Here is a 21,785-nt window from a genome sequence, read left to right as displayed (position 1 = left end):
AAATTTGTAATATTAAATATATTATAAGTTCATTGTTATTTCATATTGATATATTAAAACTTTAAATTGTTATAAAATATATTTTAAAATTTTATATAATTATTTAAAAAATATAGTTTTATAAATTTTATATACCATTATACTATTTTATTACATATTATTTTATCATTAATATAAATCTACCATTCATAAATACATACCCATATATTTGATTATATATCATTATGATCATTTTATGAAAAATAAGTCAAGGTGGATCCTAAAAATAAAATCACTTTGACAATGTACCTCGTTCCTAAAAATAAATGACTTTGATAATGGACTTTTTATCCAACGGAGCATATTTGTTATGACCATTTATGTCATATGTCTATTTGAATTCTCCCTTAAGATTTTCCAAAATAAATGACTTTGACAATAGAAATCTTATGCAACGGAGCATACTACTTATAACCATTTATGTTATATATCAATTTGAATTCTCCCTTGTTCATCAAATTTTAAGATTTTCCAGAAAGCCTATAGTTAACCTAAATTTATAAGTTTAGCACATCCAATAGGGCTATACACTAAAGAAATAAGTTGACATTTCCGTGTTTTTTAATGTAGTTATTATATACTGGTAAGTTTTTGAAATCTAATTATCATTGTCGCGGGATTCTTTTTATTTCTTAAAATTATTAAATTTATAAAAAAGAAAAAGAGACTATATCTATATATAGATAGCATTAGGAACATAAAAGATTAGATAATAATAATGCAACTTAAATTTCTTAAAGAGTAAGTATTAAGTAATAATTAGTATTAAATTTTCAGTATTAGGAGCCAAAAATAATTTTAATCTCAATCATTAAACTGATCTTCCCTCCATGTTAAGCTAGGCACCTTTTCCGCATTTGTTTCATTGATGAAAACCACCCCCAAAAAAACTACAGATGCGGAAACACTCTTAGATCACACATCTTCACGATTATCCCTTTCTTTCCACCTCTCTCAGACTGAAAAAACATTTAATGATTCCTACCACTATACACATTCATTGAAAAGCATGACCAAAAAGGCAAATGATTCGAACCAAAGGTTTAGTTTGACGGTTTAAGGTGAATGGGTCTAGTTTTTCCAATTTTTTCTATTTCTTTAAATTTTAAGCAAAATAAAATTATTTCTAAACTCATTTAACCTACACTAAGGTATTACCAAATTTGAAGTTTTGATATCAAAGGTGGTTTGAAACAGTTTTTTTCTAACAAATTTATTTCAACTTACATAAAATCTAAAAAATAGTGTTTTTATTATCATAATTCAAATTCTAATTTTATATATGATGATGATGATGGTTAACGTCCACTGAGACCAAATAATGATCTATTGGACCTTGTTCTCAAAATGAATCATATTAAGTGGTTGAAAATGTCTACCAAATATTAGCGATGTGATTAATCCGAAAGACTAATATCAACATTATGAATCACAAAAATCTTAAATCTAACAAAATAAATATAACTTAAAATAAATTATATAAAAACAAACTGATAATAATAATTAAATTTTAATATTTAAATTAAATACACTTTATCACTTATTTATTTAATAATTTAATTAAATTAAATTACATTTACAAAATAAATAAATACAATCCTAAAAGAATTGTATTCAGCTTGATTTCTTTATACAAACATGCTAGGGAGAGAATGTATTTATATTACAAAATCCAAACCCAGGTAAAACTTTAGATCACTTTAGATCTAAATGAATATTGTTGTATGAGTTTATTTAGTTTTTTTGTGCTTGTTAGTTGGGTTTATTACATTGATACATTGCACTCTAACCATCTGCCACTGCATCTTCGACATCTAAATGGATATTGTTGTGTGGGTTTATTTTTTGCTTGGGTCAAGAGAAATCTCGGAATCACTTTAGTGAGTCTCAAGATATTTTTTCTGTTTGGCGAGGATAATTGCTTGCTATTTGTGGAAATATCAGAGGGGATATGTTGGTATTTTCTTCTTCTTTTTTTTTATGGAAAGGCTTATCCAAATTGGTTTTTCCCATGCAATCTTTAATATTATCACAATTTAAAAATGCTTCCTTATGCTTCCTTCCCATTTTTGGTTTTCTTTTCAACCTCCTCGCACTAATTTAGAGGCTTTTGTTAAAATGCATGTTTGGCTTCCTAAGGAATTTGCATTATAATGGTATAATTAATAATTAATTAGAATTAGAATGTATTTTAATAATTTGTAATGGTTTTCTTTTTTTAATTTTGTATATAGAGTTTATATATATATATATATATATATATATATATATATAAATAAATGATGATGGTGGATAACATCCACTGAGACCAAACTTTAGTCTATAGGATTTAAAGAAATGAATTATTGAGTTTGATATAAGATTTTATTCCTATGCTTAAAAAGCTTGGAGAGAAGCCTCCCGAGTTCACTGTAATTTTGACAAAGTAAAAGGCTAGGAAGGTCATTATTGCAACAAAAATTTTGAAACTGAGATCTAATGTGGTTGTAAGCCGAGCACTCTAAGAAGTAATTTTCATCCTCATGTTCCTATTCTCACAGAGATGGCAGAACCTTTCCATCCATGGTGTTTTAGGAACTGCTCAACCACATGTTTCACTATGGAGCTCATGAGAGTTCATTCTAATCTTGGCTATATTAATTTTCTTCTTTGAGCTAGTTAAAACAGAGAGATACTTTTGATCTTCTAGGGTGGGGTAGATGACCTCCTTATAATATTTTAATTTTCTTTTAGCTGCTAAATCTTTCTCACACCACATTTTATCTTTGAACTTAGAAGTAGCAATATTTTTAATGTTATTAATGTTTTGCAATGCAATATTCTCCTTGGTCTCCCAATGGTTTAACTAGGCCCTGGTGTCTTTATACCAACTTCGTTTGAGCCTTAGGTGGTTTTGGCTCGAATTTAAAGCTAGCTTAGGAAGTCTATGGTCTCCTATGTTATTGAGTTTGTGCTTCTACAACAGAAGCCTAGACATAGCTAGGCTCTTGATAGGGGGAAAACCCACTTCTATAAAAAGAATAGGAAAGACCCACTTTTTTAAAATATTGTTCATTTTATAATTTTAATTAGAAAATATAATTATATAGTTAATATTTTCTATTTTAAATATAAATAATATTGATATATTTAAATTATAATTATAATTAGTTAATAAATTATTATATATAAAATCGAAATTTTAATATATAACCCAATAATGGACCATATAAATTAATATAAACAAATGAAAATGATATTATACATAATTTATTAATTAATTAATTATAATTGAAAAATATTATATATTTAATTTTTATTAAATATAAATAATAAAAAATAAATTTAAACAATATAATATTACTAAATGATTTTTTTTAAATTACTCACTAAAAATATACTCTAACAATATATTTATAAATCATAATGGTACATTCTATTAATATGGTAATGTTTTTTTGTTTTTTTGTGTAGATGTATTTTTTTTTTCATATATGTTATATGTAAAAAAATGCAAGAAAAGCAAGACCAGTGACATGGCCACAACTCAACTCTACTCAAAAAATTTAAAGAAAAAAATACACAATTTAAGAATGATAATTACATATAATAATTAATAATTAATAATTAAATAATTATTAATAATTAATTTTATTTCATAATTAAATTTCATGATAGTTTACATTACAATAATTAATATATTATCTTTTAAATCAATTTCCAGTCTTCAAAGAAAAGAAAAATTAAAATTAAAAGAAAAATAATATTTTTTATAATCTAGTTTAGTATGAAATTACTAAATAAACACTACCTTCTCTTTGGATTCTCAACACACTCCCCCTAACATATAATAAGAAGAAAAAATGAATGCCCGCACACGGCGAGATGCACGGTGCCCACATGTCCTCTCTTCGGAGACGATATTGAACATCATGTTCTCCTACAAATGTCTGGTAAAGGAGTTATGCAACCTTCAGATACCCAAGGAGACGAACTGCTAAATAATGTATGTTAAGAAGGAGGTTTTACATATTTTTCCCTACTCATGCCTGTAACTATAGGTATGTTCATTCCGCAGAGGCAACCCGTGATATGGTTTGGCAACAACTGCATTCAGCACCATGGGATTCAGTTGAGCCTGTTTGGCGAGATGCCTATTCTCTTTTGTGTTGAGAAGGAGATGGATGCTTTGCGGGTCCTGGATATGGTGCTGATAATGGGTGGTCCACTTCTCCGTCCTGGTCTGCCTTAATCTATCTTTCCAGTGTCCTATGAAGTCCTTAGATTATGAAGTACACCTATTTCCTTTTGATGTCTGCCTACAATACCTTTTATGCATACCTTAGAGTACGTAATGGATATTGTTCATCTTATGAGAACCAAAGTCAAATGAGAAGTTTTGTTCATCTTATGAGAACCAGAGTCGAATCAGAGGTTTTCATGGATGCCTGAATGCCCCTCAAACTATGCATAATGAGTTTAATAGGTTTGCATTTATGAAGAGTGTTTGAATTTGCTTCACAATATATTTTTTGTGGCGAATCTAGTGTTGTGTTAGTTAAGAGCTAAAATGTGAAAATTGAAGCAACTCCAAACTACTTCTACTAAACGAGAGATTAAGACGTCAAATTTCATGGTTATTCTACACTGTATAATAGAAATAAGGTTTTTTTTTTTTTTTTTTAATTCAACGACATTGATCCTTGTAGACAATTTACTGTTGGAAACGATTCGAAGGAAGGTTTTCTTTTTCTTTTTGGTTTGGGATTGATTGATATATTTATCAGTTTTATCTAGTATTTTATCTTGCTTCTTTTCCTTCTTCAATATGTATAATTTGTTTTCTTGTTCATCTATTCGAAAATTGAAGAATTGTAATTCTCTGACACTCAAGAAGAATTGTAATTCTCTGACACTCATGGTTATGGTCTCAGTGGGTGGGTAAATGTGAGCGGGATATAATTTGACTTCCAGCCCACAAAAAGAATTGTAATTCTCTGACACTCATGGTTATGGCCCCATGGTCTCAGTGGGTGGGTAAATGTGAGTGGGATATACTTTGACTTCCAGCCCACAAAATAAAAGCTAGAGAGGGTGTTAGGTATTAGCAAAATTGGATGCAGGTAACATGGGCAGTGAAGAAGAGATAGATTAGGGATTGCATCAGAATTGACGCAAATGGCGATGGATTGAATCTTGGTAGACGATATCATGGATCGCCTTATGGGCATTATGTACAAAAGATTCACACCCATCCCAATCACAAATACAGAGATTAGGAAGCTCTGCCAAGCCTGCAAGAAAATTTTGCCGTCACATCCCAATCTATTAGAGCTTGAAGGGCCCATCAAAATTTGTGGTGACATCCGTGGTCAATATTCAGACTTGCTAAGGTTGTTTGACTATAGTGGCTATCCACCAATATAAAATTATCTATTTCTTGGTGATTATGTTGATCATGGAAGACATAGTACAGAGACAATATGCCTTCTTATGGCCTACAAGATAAAATACCCAAAAAAATATTTCCTCTACGGAGGAAATCATGAATGTGCTTAAATCAATAGAATATATATTTCCTCTTCTTAGGAAATCATGAATGTGCTTAAATCAATAGAATATATGGCTTTTACGATGAATGTAAATGACGGTTCAATGTTCGACTGTGGAAGACTTTAACAGATTGCTTCAACATGTTCGACTGTGGAAGAGTTTAACAGATTGCTTCAACTTATTAGTCCCTGCCTGGGACTATTAGCGATCGCTCGATCGCTGACCAACTATTAGTTTGTGGTTTGACCGTTTTTTTTTCATTTTTGTAGGTTAACCTAAGTTTAATGCTCGGAATTTTATTCAGCAAAATTTTAAGTAAAGTTTTGGTTTTAGAAAAGGAGTTGTCTATAATGCGACTTTTTGGAGATTCCGGTGACGGAATCGGGCGGAAGAAATTGAGGTTAAATCATGATTTGTTGCAGTTAAAATGGTTTTTTAACTGCATATTTGGATTCAGCACCCTCGAAAACCCCTGGGATGCTTTCATTGTGCAGAAACTAGCTATCAAACTTGCGATTCCAATAATTTCCTGCCGGATTTCGACCAGAAAAATCTGCCGGAAAGGCTTTCAAAAAGTCGCGTTATAGACTATTTCTTTGGGAAACAATTGGAGTCTTATTGCCGCCTTCACATTGTCCGAGGCAAAAATATTGGGGCTATGATGTTATGCAAAGTACGGTGGATGCCGGGTCACTGGTTCCAAGGACGTGCCATCTGCCATGTTTGGTTGGCACCGCAAAGCCACCTGCCACTGCAGAAAACAGAAGATGTTCTGCATGCTTTTGCTGTGGAGTGCCTGCGATTCCAATCCTTGGACGGGTTCTTTTTAGTACATTTCCGAGCTAGTTTTTTGGAATGTAGAGGCAGCTTTTTGGTTTTGATGAGTGTTGCTACATGGGCTTTCATACTTCGATTGATGGAGATTGAAACCCAAAAAGCTTGCGCGTAAGGAAACTGTTGTTTTCTGAGAGTGGTTTTGAGGTCACTGAGCGGAGCGTTGTAGACATTCCGGAGTGATAGAACTTGGTTTGAGCTGTACATGCATGCTTGGTCTGAGAAGTTAGTGATACATCTACCCCAGCCAATACATTCTCCAAATGAAGTAATTCAAGCTCGCTGCATGGGGTAATTCTTGCTAATTTTGTCTGAAGGCAAGCCTTACAGTAGAATACCATATATTCCCTCTGCCGTTTGCTGTACATTGCGTCCAGGATGGCAGAATCTTCTACCAAGAAGAAAAGAAGCAACAATGAGGGCTACCTTGGAGCTGCACCTAGGAAGAAGCTCAAGTCAGAGCCCGAAGTGAACAAATATATGTTCAGGGTTTTACTGCCAAATGGTCTTAACCTGACACTGGAGTTGGAGAACACTGACGAGACTATGTCAGTGGCCGAGTTTGTTAGGACCGTACGACACCAGGCTGAGAAAGAACTAGTCAAAAAGGGGTCAAGCAAAGCCACCTGCCACCGCAGAAAACAACAGATGTTCTGCATGCTTTTGCTGTGGAGTCCGAAGACGGTTTTCTCACGCAGCTGCTCTTTTTCTATCTCTGAATTCTCAGGAAATGGTCACACTGTAGTCTGCCTGCGGTTCCAATCCTTGGACGGGTTCTTTTTAGTACATTTCCGAGCTAGTTTTTTGGAATGTAGAGGCAGCTTTTTGGTTTTGATGAGTGTTGCTGGATGGGCTTTCATACTTCGATTGATGGAGCTTGAAACCCAAAAAGCTTGCGCGTAAGGAAACTGTTGTTTTCTGAGAGTGGTTTTGAGGTTTCTGAGCGGAGCGTTGTAGACATTGCGGAGTGCTAGAACTTGGTTTGAGCTGTACATGCATGCTTGGTCTGAGAAGTTAGTGATACATCTACCCCAGCCAATACATTCTCCAAATGAAGTAATTCAAGCTCGCTGCATGGGGTAATTCTTGCTAATTTTGTCTGAAGGCAAGCCTTACAGTAGAATACCATATATTCCCTCTGCCATTTGTTGTACATTGCGTCCAGGATGGCAGAATCTTCTACCAAGAAGAAAAGAAGCAACAATGAGGGCTACCTTGGAGCTGTGCCTAGGAAGAAGCTCAAGTCAGAGCCGGAAGAGAACAAATATATGTTCAGGGTTTTACTGCCAACTGGTCTTAACCTGACACTAGAGGGAGAACGCTGACGAGACTATGTCGGTGGCCGAGTTTGTTAGGACCGTACGACGCCAGGCTGAGAAAGAACTAGTCGAAAAGGGGTCAAGAAAAATACACTGGGGACCCCAGGTATATGTAGAGGATGCTATGGGGGAGCGAATTGAAGATGGCAAGATCATCGGCCAGGCTTCTCGCAACAAGACTATGATTGTAGCCCTGCAGGTTCGGCTCTGAACTTCCTTTAAGCTATTTTTTAGTGTTTTTTTTTTTTTTTATAACTAAACCTAAACCAAAACGTAGTTATTTGTGTGCTTTGAAAAGAGTTCTGTGCTTTGTCCAAACTGCATTCTGGTATAACAAAGACTTCTTTGAAGTATTTAGCAGCATTATCTTTGTATGGTAAGGATACATGACTCTTTCCTCTGTTTTTTGTTTTATAATGTTTGACAGGATGGTGGTATAAACAGTGTACACACATATCATGTAAATCCCTGTATATATGTATATTTAGCATTTTTCTGTTTTAATTTTTAAAAATTGTATGTAGTTTTCGTTAGAGCACAATGCCTAAATAAAGCTCGTTGAAAACAATACAAATTTCCACGCCAATCAGGTAACAGTATTTGTAAGTAGAACATTCCAATGCAAGTTGATAATCTTGTGGAAGATCTCTACTGGAATGATTGATTGTTGATTTTCTTCACAGGACATGTGGAATGTGACTCCAGAACCACATCTCTTAGTGGAATTGCCCCAGGAGTACACTTTCCAGACAGCATTAGCTGATTTGATTGTATGTGGAGTATTCATTTTATAAAAGTATTTTGAGTTTTTCCATGCCTGAGAAATGACTAATGACTTCTTGTGTATTGATCTAGGGTCTATTTAATTTATAAGTTTAATTGTCAACGAACACTGTATTTCCTTTGAATAGGACAACTCTTTACAAGCCGTATGGGCTAATGGAACTGGCGAAAGGCGATTGATAAGGTAAAAGGTTCTGGCAATTTTTTGTAGTCTATAGACTGTTTATTTCAAATATCTAGTTATTTATATGTAATAGTATAATTCAACAGTGTGCTATCAAGTGGTATGAGCTCAATTAAATTTGGCCATGGGGCCATGTTTTCTGCATTGCCTATATTCTCATTACGTATTATTTTTTTATCTGTCTTGCATTTTATCTTGTATGTACTCTGTTAATATAACTATGTAATTTTATGTTCTATTTGTAGGTATTATTTTTCTGATCTGTCTTGCATTTTGTCTTTTATGTACTCTGTTGTATAATATAATTATGTCATTTTATGTTCTATTTGTTGTTCATTTATTCTATTTGTTGTTTTATGTTCTATTTGTTCTATTTGCAGAACCCGCTCGAGCTAATTTCATTCTTATTCTGTCACACTTAATTGAGTTTATAGAGGGGTTTTTGTGTTTGCAGAACGAATAAGTCATGCTCAGGATTTTAAATTTACTTTGTGCAATCACCGCTTATGGATTTTATGGTCTTGAATATAATCAAGCTTGAAAATCCTCATCACTAATGCTGACGGCCATTGCCAGGGTTTGAAAACAAGGTCAAGTCTACGTGCAGAGGGGTAATCCTGACGGAACTTCATTATTGCCGACACTACCTTTTATCCCTCACTGCTTCGGGTCTGTGCAGCGGTTTGGGCTTGTTCGAATTCGGAGAGCAATTGTGGTTGGGCTTGCCGATGAAATCGAAGGTATGGCGACTTTAAAACATAAATCACGTCTGTTCTTTTAGACAATTCAATCTGTTTTAGCATTCAAATGATCCTTTACATGTAAAAGTTGCGGATGCCTGCAAAATCTGTCATTAAAAGTCTTTAAATTTGTGATACCGATTGAAATTATCCGTATTTCTGCGCGGAGGTGTTATTGAATTCTCTGTCTGGGCTTAGGGCTACTTTCACACAATCTGTTATGTTTTCTGTTGAGGAAATCCGAATACTGTAACTTGTTGCGATATTAATTGGATGCTTACCATCTTTCCCCATTCCGATATTCTGATGCATTGCCCTGGTTATAATTTGTGTACAGTTTCTAGATAGATACAATATTGTTCATCATTTGTTCTAAGTGCATTTCGGTTCTCTTTGGATTGCTTTTCTCTTCTCCAAAGCTGCGTTTCCTGCATATTTTTATCATAAATTAGATCTGCTATCTGTGGACAGCAACAAGGTTTCCTTTAAATGCTCTTAAGGCATGTTATCACTTATTGGGCATTGGTCTATTTGACAGGTTTGCTTCCATAGAGAGTGGCAACTTCCATGCTTTCAAGGAATTGACCTAAAATGAAAGGCAAATCATATTACCCTGCATCACCATGGTCAGGAAATTCGTAAGGGTGCTAATTTGAGAAGCAACAAACACAAAATGCAGTTTGTTTCCTTGGGTTAATAAATGGGGTGGGTCATCCGCTTACGGCAGGGACTACCGGCTGCATGCAGCACTTGTTGTCTATTGCTGCTATCATAAATATTCCATTCCCTACATATGTTCCAGATTATGGACTTTCATGGACTTTTATGTGATATTCTTTGGGTTGATCTAGATAAAGACATTCAAGGTTGGGGTGAGAATCATGGAGGAGCATCATATACCTTTGGATCTGATAGAGCCACTGAATTTCTACGGAGGCATGACCTACATATTATCTGTCGTGATCATCAGGTGGTAGAAGATGGGTATGAGTTTTTGCAGACAGGTAGTTGGTCACCAAATTTTTAGCCCCAACATTATCAAATTCTCCATAGTAATTTGGAGCAAAAAATTTGGTGACCAACTACCTGTCTGCAAAAACTCATACCCATCTTCTACCACCTGATGATCACGACAGATAATATGTAGGTCATGCCTCAGTAGAAATTCAGTGGCTCTATCAGATCCAAAGGTATATGATGCTCCTCCATCATTCTCACCCCAACCTTGAATGTCTTTATCTGGATCAACCCAAAGAATATCACATAAAAGTCCATGAAAGTCCATAATCTGGAACATATGTAGGGAATGGAATATTTATGATAGCAGCAATAGACAATAAGTTGAAGCTCAATCTGTTAAAGTCTTCCACAGTCGAACATTGAACCGTCATTTACATTCATCGTAAAAGCCATATATTCTATTGATTTAAGCACATTCATGATTTCCTCCTAAGAAGACATTTTTTTTGGGTATTTTATCTTGTAGGCTATAAGAAGGCATATTGCCTCTGTACTATGTCTTCCATGATCAACATAATCACCAAGAAATAGATAATTTTATATTGGTGGATAGCCACTATAGTCAAACAACCTTAGCAAGTCTGAATATTGACCACGGATGTCACCACAAATTTTGATGGGCCCTTCAAGCTCTAATAGATTGGGATGTGACGGGAAAATTTTCGTGCAGGTTTGGCAAAGTTTCCTAATCTCTGTATTTGTGATTGGGATGGGTTTGAAGCTTTTGTACATAATGCCCATAAGGCGATCCATGATATCGTCTACCAAGATTCAATCCATCGCCATTTGCGTCAATTCTGATGCAATCCCTAATCTATCTCTTCTTCACTGCCCAGAAACTTTCTCAACGCCGCCTCTTTCGCTTAAAGTGTGTTACACCTATATTGTCCTTTAGCGTTAATCGCGGAGCTCGAGATATAAGATATACACGTGCCTTCAGCATTAATCGCGGAGCTCGAGAGATAAGATATCTACGTGCCTTCACGTGGAGAGAGATTGAGGCACTTTCGGTCTTCACTTTATAATTTAATGAAACTCACACCCCTTAGCTGCATAATCAGAATTAATTTTTTTTTAAACTAACATATTTTATTTTCTTAGTTTATAAGAGAATTAATTTAATTTTTATTTAAAAAAATATTAATATAATAGTATTTAAAAATATATATATATATCTTTTATACATATCATTCATTTTTTATTTAAAAAATTAATAATACTTTTTTATAAATATATATATAAATATTATTAAATAATCTATAAATATCTAAATATTTATTTTATTAGTTATTATTTTAAGTGATTTTTAGATATATAAAATATAGTTTATTGTATACTTAAAAAAAACTTATTAAATTTATACATTTCAAATATATGAATTTTTATTTTTTATGTGGGAACATTATTGAGGACTAAATTTTATAAAGAGGATATTTCCGCGTTTATTTTTTTACAAATGTGTATATTGTTTATGTGATGTCATCATTATTTCTCTATTGTCTTTTTCAATTTTAAAAGGGGAAGATCCAATATTTTCTTTTTGAACATTCCAAAAATAAAAATCTCATGGTTGTCAATTTTTATGTTTAAAAGACTATTCATTTTCTTTTTCTCTAGAATATTTATAACATTAACATATATTTCTTATAAGTGCTGACCTATTTAATGATAATGACTCTCTTAATTATTAAAAATACTTTTCTGATCCAAGTATTAAATTTATTTAAAATTTTCATGTTTTAGCTTCGTTTAGTTTGGAAGACTTTTACAAAAGTCAATATTGATACAATTGTTTGCATACATGAACAATTCATAATGAACCATTTCCATCATACTTTAAAAAGTTTGTCAAAGTGTTTCTAATGTCATTAAACATTGAGGGAGTCAAAAGAAAGAGTTGTATTAGAGATTTTGAATCAATCTACCATTTTGAATACAATCCTCAAATATTTTATGGTAATCATCATGAATAATTTTTTTACAAGAATAAATAATTTATAGCACAAAAGGATCTCTTTTTTTAGACGAAAAAACAGAACTTCAATTCAATAAAGAAAAAGTTTTACATATTCATGATTCTTTACAAGATAGATTGCAGACAAGAGTAAGTATGTTCCACCAACATCTGTCTCATGACATAATCTATTGTAGTGTCAAATCATCAATCGAAAGAGAGCAGAGATGCATCACTGACCACAACAAAAAAGGAAATAATAAACAAGTGAAACCAACAAAAATCCATTTAGTTCAATGCAAAAATGGAAACAAAAAAAAACCAAAGATAGGGGAGGGAACTAGATCTAAAAAAAACCATGTCATTGGTCTAACCACCATAAAAGAGTTCAAAGAACATGAACCCAAGGTAGATGGAGAGGTCGAGAATGGAAAGAGAATCTACCTCCAAATTTTGTTCCCGGTATACATGCTTGAAGTTGATTTCCGGGATGAGAGGTAGAAAATTCCTAATCTGTAGCAACCAGTTGTAGAGATCAGGGACATCAAGAGATCATATTCCTTTCACCCAGTTAATCGTAGATAAGGAGTTTCCAATGATTAATATTTTGTCAATGCCAAGCGAGGAAGCACATCGCAGGGCACCCCAAAGAGCTAATAACTCAGCCCTGTTGTTGTGTCCTCTACCACCATACTAGGAGAAATGGAAGTGAACATCTAGGTCAAATTGAAGAACAACCGCACATTCATAGTTACCACTGGAGGAAGCCTCATCAAAGAAACATATTGGATAAATTCTCTCCACATCAAAATAAGAGATAGATCGACGAGGGATTTTTGGTTGCCAAGAGACAATCTCTTGGAATAATTCCACTATACCTATAGTACCTCGTTTGATGTCTAGAGATTTTCCTTTAAAAATAAGGGCATTACAAGCCCTCCAAATGCCCCATAGAACATTAAGAGGGACAATCTTGTAGGCCTTCATTCTATAGTTACAAAGGAGTACGCAATCATGGATGGGAGGTACATTACTAATAGTAGGGATTCCAAAACGAATTGATACCTCTGGCCACATTTTAGAGGCAAAATGATAGCACAGGAATAGGTGTGGGCCATTCTACGAATCCAACCTGTAAAGCAGGCACCATCAAGGGTCAAAAAAGACTCTCTTGAGAATATTGTCCTAGGTGAATACTCTATTGTGGATGGTGAGCCAAGAGAAGCATTTTAGCTTCAAGGGAGCATCCCATTTCCAAATGAGCAAGGTGAATTATGTGAATGGTAGGGGAAGAGAGGTCGAAGTGATGTGGTCATAGGCCTCCTTGAGAGGGATTCTGTCATTGACCATTTTCCCCCCTCCCCACCCTCCCACACTAGATTATCCAGACTCAGTGATAAGTGGATATCGACCATGCATAGACTACTGCGATAGTCTTCCCACTTAGCTATCATGTCCTCCTATAAACCAATCTGCCATGCATGTGACCAATCCTGAGCAACACAGAGAAGTATATATCTCTCCCATGGGCCAGCAAGGGTGTTCATCACCGTATAGGAGAGAGATTTGATTATTTGTATTGGAAGAGAGTGGCATCCACTGAAACCCTTGATGGAATCCAAACCAATGTGGATCCTTTGTCCATTTCCGACCACCCATCGAAGATTACTGCTTAGCCTCGGTAGGACAACTCTAATACTGCTCTAAATCTTGGAATGTCAGCCAGTTGAAGGTGCCCCCTCAACAATCCATTCCTCGATTATGCATTGAAGAGAGTATTTGTATTCATATGCTCTATCAAAGACCTTTCTCACAAAATAACCTCCACAAATTTGTTGCAAAAAGGGTTAGGTTTAAAAGATCGTGTGTCAATAATGCCCCAACCTCCACATACAGTTGACTTGGCAATGGACATTAACCCAATTAGATGGATCCTCTTTACTGCACCAAAAACCAGACCAAACAAACTTAGCCACCATTGAGTCTATCTCGTTAATGAAATATTGGGGAAGATGAAAGAGATGCATCTAGTAGATCGAGATGCTAGTCAAGACAAACTTTGTCATAATGACTCTTCCACCCAATGTCAACCATCTTTGGTCCCAACAAAATAGTATTTTTTTTCTTTTAATTTAGAAAGAAGACATTCCTAATCATTCAATAAGTACTTGCTAAGCTTTAGAAAACATCCCAGTTATTTAAAACCATCTATCATAGAGAGTATTTTTATTCCAAATAGGGATGCTATTTCAAGTACTTCTAGGTCATCCACCACCACATCTATCAATTCAATTTTTGTCTTTGTTTATGTAGAGCCCAAAAGATTTACCGAAATCCATGAAGATCCTATGAAAAGTGACCCACTTAGAGAGTATTGTTTCACAAGCACATAGTGCGTCATAAACAAGCATCAACTAAGAAATTTTTCATCCTTTGGTGATTTTGCATCCATATATCAATGTTTCCTCAAACATTGCCTTAACTCCCCTGCTGAAGGCATTCATGATCAGAATGAAAAGAAGCAGAGATAGTGCACATCATTGGTGAAGCTCCCTATAAATTTTGAAGAAATGAGTTAGCACCCCGTTGATGAGAAAAACCATAGACGTTGATGTTGTGGAAGATATTATCCACTTCACATGCTTGTGCAAAAACCATTTTTATACAGGATCATTGAGAGAAATTCCCTATCCACACAGACATATACCTTGTGGAGGTGAACTTTCATGTTCCTTTTTAATTTCTCTTCGATGGGAGAGTTTATAAAAAAAATGAACATAATAGATGTTGGTACATAACTCAAACTTCTTAGTTTAGTTGTTTCACTTGAAGTAATCTTTAACAAACTTTTTATATCCTCCATTACCAACCATAGAATTATCAAGTTCTCTAGCATTGCTTTGTAAGTTTATATGAAACATGTTTTAAATAAATCATTTGATTTTAACCTACATGTTTGAGGTATATATTTCTCACCTTCACATTTTTGTATTTCTTTCATTGTCTCAAGTAACAGTGCTATCAATCTCATCAACACATGTTTTTTTCCTTCTAGAACCCTGTGTTAGGGAGAAAAGTGTGCACAACTAGATGATGTATATGAGTGCTTATGAGTGACCATCCTCTCCAAGAAATCCCTTTCATACCCCAATGTATGTCCAAATCCATATTGGATTTGTTAGAAAGATGGACCAATTGGACGGCCCAACCTTAAAGTTGTTAATGTCAATGTTGTTTTGAACTTATTTGTGATGTCTTCCATCCATTTCTGTAAGATTGGATATGTTTGTTTGTTGGGATATATGTTTTAATTATGAATAATTCATTTGTTTTGAATAAAAAGAATGCAACAATAGTTTTGAGAAATAATTTATGTGTCACTCAATGGAATTATTATTGTGATTTTGATTAAAGTAAAAAGAAAAAAATATATTAATGTTAAAGAAATATTATCATGACATTATGTATTTATGATTTTCTAGATCATTTTAAAATGTAAATTATACTAAAAGCATATTTTCCAAGGATAAAAGTATATTTTACATGGATGTAAGATTTCAGTGACTCATTTTTTTTTTACATATAGAGAATGAGATATAGATTTTTTAAGATCAAAGAAATTTTGATTGAAAAATTACTTGTATAGTGTTAAAAAAAATAGGATTTCAAATTTATTCAAGTAATTTTTATTTGATATATTTTTCTTTAAAGGAAATTATTATAGTTTGAATTTTTTGTTAAAATTTATATTTTTTCTATGTACAATTGTGAACTAACAAATGACATGATTATTTCAAAATTTAACAAAATTGAAATAAAGTTAAATAGGGGTTAGTAGAATCATGGAGTATTCCAGGCAATAATATTTTTAAGAGAAAATGGGTTGTAACTAAAACACTAAGGTTTTGGATTAGTATTTCAAGATATTAAAAGCTCAACTTAACAAACGCTAAGCCTATTGTTGAGAACAAAAATGTACCATGGAATCTTTAGGATATAGGGTGGCTAAAAAAATAGATACTTATATAAATATAATACTCGATGCAAGAAGAAACACATAAATGTTGGAAACTAGCTTACAAGACGTGGAGTAAAAATGTCAACTTTTAATGATATTACAAAATTAGGGGAGAGGTATTTCGAGAATAAATATTTGGTAAATTATCTACAATTATTAGGAATATGAAAGGAAACTCATTGAAATAAATAAGTATAGAATGATGCTTTGTCTACATTATTTTGTGTGGCATTTCACAATGATATGATAAATCCCACTCATGATATGAGTTTTTATAGATTAAATGTTAAAATGAATTGTCATTAAGAAAATGAGAACCTTAAATAACTTTACAAGAGAAAAGATACCTCCAAAACATTAGGAAGAGAAAGAATCTATGAATGTAACAAATTAAGGTTTAATTTATAATATGACATCAAACTCATAATGACCTTTTTTTTTGTTCTAATGACTAAGTAGTCTAGAAGGCCTACATATGTTATGTAGAGTATACTTATGATATAGATGTATGCAGCTTTTTTTGTCATTACTTCATAAAATTTAATTATTAATAAATATTATCTATGTATAATATATTTCATTAATTAGGTATTATGATTAGCTTTATTCCTAAAGTTATGTATTTTAATATAAGATTGGAAAGATGGTGTACTAATTCTTATCCAAAATAAAATATCTTCTAAACATTATAATACCTCATTTACTAATTTTTGTAACTATTATAATGGATAAAACCAAACCAAGTTAACATTTTAATCAAAGTGTTTCTAGCCAAATAAAAATTATTCACATATTTTTTAGATAAAATATTCTAACTTAATTTAACAATGAATAAAAATACAATCCTAGTATACATAAACTCATCAATTATAATTTTCCCATTTAACATTCAACTTATAATATGATAATATATTATGAGTTTGATAATAAATAATTTATTATTAATTATCATATATGTTTAATTATAATGTATACTCTATACAAACATAACTCAATGTTGTTGCAACCACAATCATGTTAGAGAAAAAGAATTGTGACGCTTTAAGGACTAGCTAGTTCACAATTTTCTATAAAACAAAATACATTAAACCCATAAGTTATCCTATTCCACTGGAAAAGATGATATTATGGTATTCCGACCTTGTCACTATTGTGATATTTCTTGTTATATTTCCACAGCGAAAGATAATCAAGCTTTGATGACATATAAAATTGCTAAATTTGGAATTTAAATAATACTTATATACTTATAATTTAATATAAATAAATAAAAATAATTGATATTATCAAATATTATGATAAAAAATTGCACCTATGATGAAATTTAAATATATATTCGCTTACTTTTATTGAAATGAAAATCCAAAAATAATGCCCAACAAAAAATCATCTGAACGAATTAATTCATATAATAGAAAAATCCAAATTAACTTTAATATAATAGAATTTTTAGAAGTTTGCATTTAGATTCAAGGCCCACCAAATTCACACAAGCTATCTTGAGATAAGATAAAATTAAATTAAATTGAAGTTACACTTAAATAAAATATGTTCTTAAATATCATTACTTTTAACAAATCCTTTGATGACATATAAAATTGCTAAATTTGGAATTTAAATAATACTTGTATACTTATAATTTAATATAAATAAATAAAAATAATTGATATTATCAAATATCATGATAAAAAATTACGCCTATGATGAAATTTAAACATATATTCCCTTACTTTTATTGAAATGAAAATCCAAAAATAATGCTCAACAAAAAATCGTCGGCACGAATTAATTCATATAACAGAAAAAACAAATTAACTTTAATATAATAGAATTTTTAGAAGTTTGCATTTAGATTCAAGGCCCACCAGATTCACACAAGCTATCTTGAGATAAGATAATTCTCTCCTACATTTAGAGTTACAAGAGAATCTCCAAACTAGCATGTCTATTTTTAATTTTGGATTACATTGGATGGAGATTGTGTGGAATATAATTCGGGCCTCTAAATCAATCTAACCACTGAGCAAAATAATTACTTAACCAACAAAATTGCAAAGTAGGGTGTTAAAACACTCGATCTTCCATAGCTTTAATCTCTCCCATGCTCGCACTGCAAAGAAATAAAAACACTAAGAAAATTAATGAAATCAAAATACTAAGTAAATTAATGATATCTTTGTGCACATACTACACTTAAAACAAAGAGCTACAACAAGGAAAGGAAATACAAATGCAAGGAAAAACATCATGTTTACCAAAGAAAATGAACATGATAGATGTTGGTTTACCAAAAAGATGAACATGATAGATGTTGGTACATAAGTCAAACTTCTTAGTTTAGTTATTCCATTTGAAACTATTTTTAAAAACTTTTTAGATCCTACATTACCAACCATATAATAAATAACTTCCTTGGCATTTCTTTGCAAGTTTAGATTATACATGTTTTAAATTAAAACATTTGAAACTAACATTCACATTTGAGATATATAATTCTCACCTTCATATGTTTGTATTTCTTTCATTGTCTCTTGTAGCAGCTCTATCAAGCTCATTAGCAAATGTTTTTTTCCTTCTTGAACCTTGTGTTGGAGGAGGAAATTGTGCAGAGCTAGATGATGTATATGAGCGCTTACGAGTGACCATCCTCTCCAAGAAATCTCTTTCACGCCCAAGTGTATATCCAAATCCATCTTGCACTTGTTGGAAAGATGGAGCAGATGGATGGTCCAACCCCAACGTGGTTGATGTCAATGTTGTTTTGAATTCACTTGCAACATCTTCCATGCATTTTTCTAAGAAGTGCAGATGTGGCTCATCACTAGGTAACTACATAAGTGACTCAAAAATATGCTTAATATTTTGTGAAATCTTTTCTCGTTTGTGACTTGGATGAACATTAGTGGAAGAAACCATGGAATAATTAGCATTATCATTTATCTACAAAGAAAAAAAACAAATAGTCATAACAACAATAAAAGAGTGATAAAAAAACATAATTAACATTATCACTTACGTACAAAACAAAACAAAAAATAGTCATAACAATAGTAAAAGAGTGATAAAAAACATAAAATTAACCAAATTATGAAATTATTACGATGACATCAACATAAGAATCCATGGAAGCATTAACCTTATCATTTACCTACAAAGAAAAAAATCAACTAGTCAAAACAATATTAAAGGTGTGATAAGAAATATAAAATTTAGAGAGTTAATAAATTATTACCATGACATCAACATCCAAGTTATCCACACTTTCAAAGTAATCATTTTCACATATCTGTGAACAAAACATTGTACGGTATTAGATCACAATGACTATGTATTATTATTTTTTATCTACATATTCAATGAAATACTCAAATCACCTGGTTTTGGGTTGTTGCATTGATTCTTGCTTCTAGATTTTCTTGCTCCAACCTTATTTTTTCCCTCATCATGCTAACCTTGATGACATGTTTGCAAAGATATCCCTTTTTCGCCCAATCACAATCACACATAGCGAAACTTGAACTTGAATGGCATACCATATATGATTTATCTATATCATGTTGGCTTTGCACCCATGGTATTGAAGTATCTGAGTGGTGCAATGTCACATTACAATCTAGAATAGATTGTGCCCTTAGCCATGAATGAGATTGTATTTTCTCCACCTTATAGTTTCTATGGAAACCATTTTCCTTTGCACTTTGACGCCACCAATAAAAAATGTGGGCCACTAAACACAACTGATGCAACAACCAATCCACTCGACAATGTGAAGTTGCTCGTATTGACTTCAAAAGAACTTGTTTCAAATGTGAATGGTAGGACTCAATAGAGCCATTTGTTTCTTGTTCGACGTGCTTTAAGTGACGACAGCATTTTTCCAACATTTCTGATTAACACAAAATAAAGTATGTCAATAGTCAATACAATTATACCAAAAATGTGAAAATTAAAGCTACAGAAATCAAACCTATTTTGTCCAACCATTGTGTTTGAAAGTAGTCAACAAAGGTGGTTTCGTCTTGGAAGTCATTTAGAAATTTGTTGGTCTCCTCCAGTGCAAAATTTGCATTTTTGTGGCTGTGCATAATGTCACCTAGACGCTTAAATACAACGTTGCAAATAAATATCAACCTTTGATTTATGTATATTACTATAAATATTACTAAAATTAAAAAAGGTTAAAAAACTAACTAAATTATTTATTCATATGAACTAACTAAGTTCATATGACATTATTTTTAATTGATCAATTTAATTAAAAGTACAAACGTTGCAAATAAATATTAACCTTCGATTTATGTATATTACTATAAATATTATGTAGAGGTTAAATCTCTACCATCCACCTAATAATTATTAATAATTAAATAAACATTTTAGAAGTCTTATTTCAAATAAACACGTCTATCAACATAATTAAATTGTTACTTAGTTTTTATTCTAATTCTCAAAAACAAAAATTATTAATTTCTAATTCTCAAAAACAAAATTATTAATTTCTCTTTTATAAATAAATTTTCTTTTAATCTAATAATCTCTAGGCTTAATATTTTATTATTTATTTAATTCCATTTTTTTAAACATAATCCAAATATCAAATATTATTTTATATTTTATAAATGTATTTTATTTTAATCTAATAACATCTATTCTTAATTTTTTATTATTTATTTAATTTCATTTTTTAAACATAAACCAAATATCAAATATTATTTTATATCTTATTAAAATATATATTATTTATTTAAATTAATTTTTTTTAAACATAAGCTAAATTTATATTTTATCAAAAAAATAATAATAATTAAATATCAAGCTTTAAACATTAACGCATAACATAAAAGTAAAAAATTTGAAATTTATTAAAAGAAATGTGTCATGCCAATAAAGACCCCGTTAAGACAGGTGGATATAAGACAATGATAAATGAATGCATAATTTAGAAGTATAAGAAGTCCAATGCACACTCTTGTGTTACATTAGGTCAATTGAAATTCTAACTGTTAAGCCATGAACATTGATAAATTAATGCATAATCTAGAAGTAAAAAAATTGGAAACCAAAAGCTTTTAGTTCATTATTAAATTATTAAAACAGAAGTCCAATGCACACTCTTGTGTTAACATCATAGTAACTCTAACGATTAAGCCATTCACAATAACCCATGGTTAGTGAGTGATCTGCCAATACTTCATCCCATATTTGCATCGCATGCAGCTTGAGATCTCGACTTGTTGTAACTGCTCTGTATAGTTGGCGATGCTCCTAGGTGATCAGTCCTTAGTGAGTAAAAAATTATGCTTCCTCTTAAAATAACAAAAGGAAGTCTATAGACAACCTGTTCCTTTTGGATTCACCATGA

The 21,785-nt window shown here is 31.9% G+C and overlaps 1 protein-coding gene and 2 pseudogenes across 3 annotated transcripts; 2 read left to right on the top strand and 1 right to left on the bottom strand.

The window, feature by feature from the left end:
* The first annotated feature begins 5,193 nt into the window (after nucleotides 1-5,193).
* LOC149236009 (serine/threonine-protein phosphatase PP1 pseudogene) lies at nucleotides 5,194-5,735 on the top strand (annotated as a pseudogene).
* A 1,400-nt stretch (nucleotides 5,736-7,135) lies between these two features.
* On the top strand, nucleotides 7,136-9,716 carry LOC149236008 (structural maintenance of chromosomes flexible hinge domain-containing protein GMI1-like). Of its 3 annotated transcripts, none has more exons than XR_016246202.1 (5): nucleotides 7,136-7,923; nucleotides 8,152-8,184; nucleotides 8,408-8,494; nucleotides 8,580-8,691; nucleotides 9,268-9,716. XR_016246202.1 is itself a non-coding variant. In XM_089372299.1 (5 exons), the coding sequence occupies exons 1-5, from the start codon at nucleotides 7,738-7,740 to the stop codon at nucleotides 9,272-9,274; spliced, it is 369 nt and encodes a 122-aa protein (XP_089228425.1). In that variant the 5' UTR covers nucleotides 7,136-7,737; the 3' UTR covers nucleotides 9,275-9,716. The 3 variants fall into 3 exon arrangements, 2 of the variants coding, with proteins under 2 accessions (XP_089228425.1, XP_089228426.1); XM_089372299.1 differs by having other exon boundaries at nucleotides 8,636-8,691; XM_089372300.1 differs by lacking the exon at nucleotides 8,152-8,184 and having other exon boundaries at nucleotides 8,636-8,691.
* A 665-nt stretch (nucleotides 9,717-10,381) lies between these two features.
* LOC149236007 (serine/threonine-protein phosphatase PP1 isozyme 1 pseudogene) lies at nucleotides 10,382-11,237 on the bottom strand (annotated as a pseudogene).
* Nucleotides 11,238-21,785: the final 10,548 nt, after the last annotated feature.

Source organism: Pinus tabuliformis, chromosome 8 (genome assembly GCF_031772625.1).
Source record: "Pinus tabuliformis cultivar Carrire ecotype Pingquan chromosome 8, CPIR1, whole genome shotgun sequence".
In the NCBI taxonomy this organism is placed as follows: Eukaryota; Viridiplantae; Streptophyta; class Pinopsida; order Pinales; family Pinaceae; genus Pinus; species Pinus tabuliformis.
This window is presented reverse-complemented; position numbering and strand designations above follow the sequence as displayed.

Coding starts and splice junctions, on each gene's coding strand:
- LOC149236008 (XM_089372299.1), top strand. CDS start 7,738: ATGTCGGTGGCCGAGTTTGTTAGGACCGTACGACGCCAGGCTGAGAAA. Junction 7,924..8,151: donor CTATGATTGTAGCCCTGCAG/GTTCGGCTCTGA, acceptor AATGTTTGACAG/GATGGTGGTATAAACAGTGT. Junction 8,185..8,407: donor ACAGTGTACACACATATCAT/GTAAATCCCTGT, acceptor TTTTCTTCACAG/GACATGTGGAATGTGACTCC.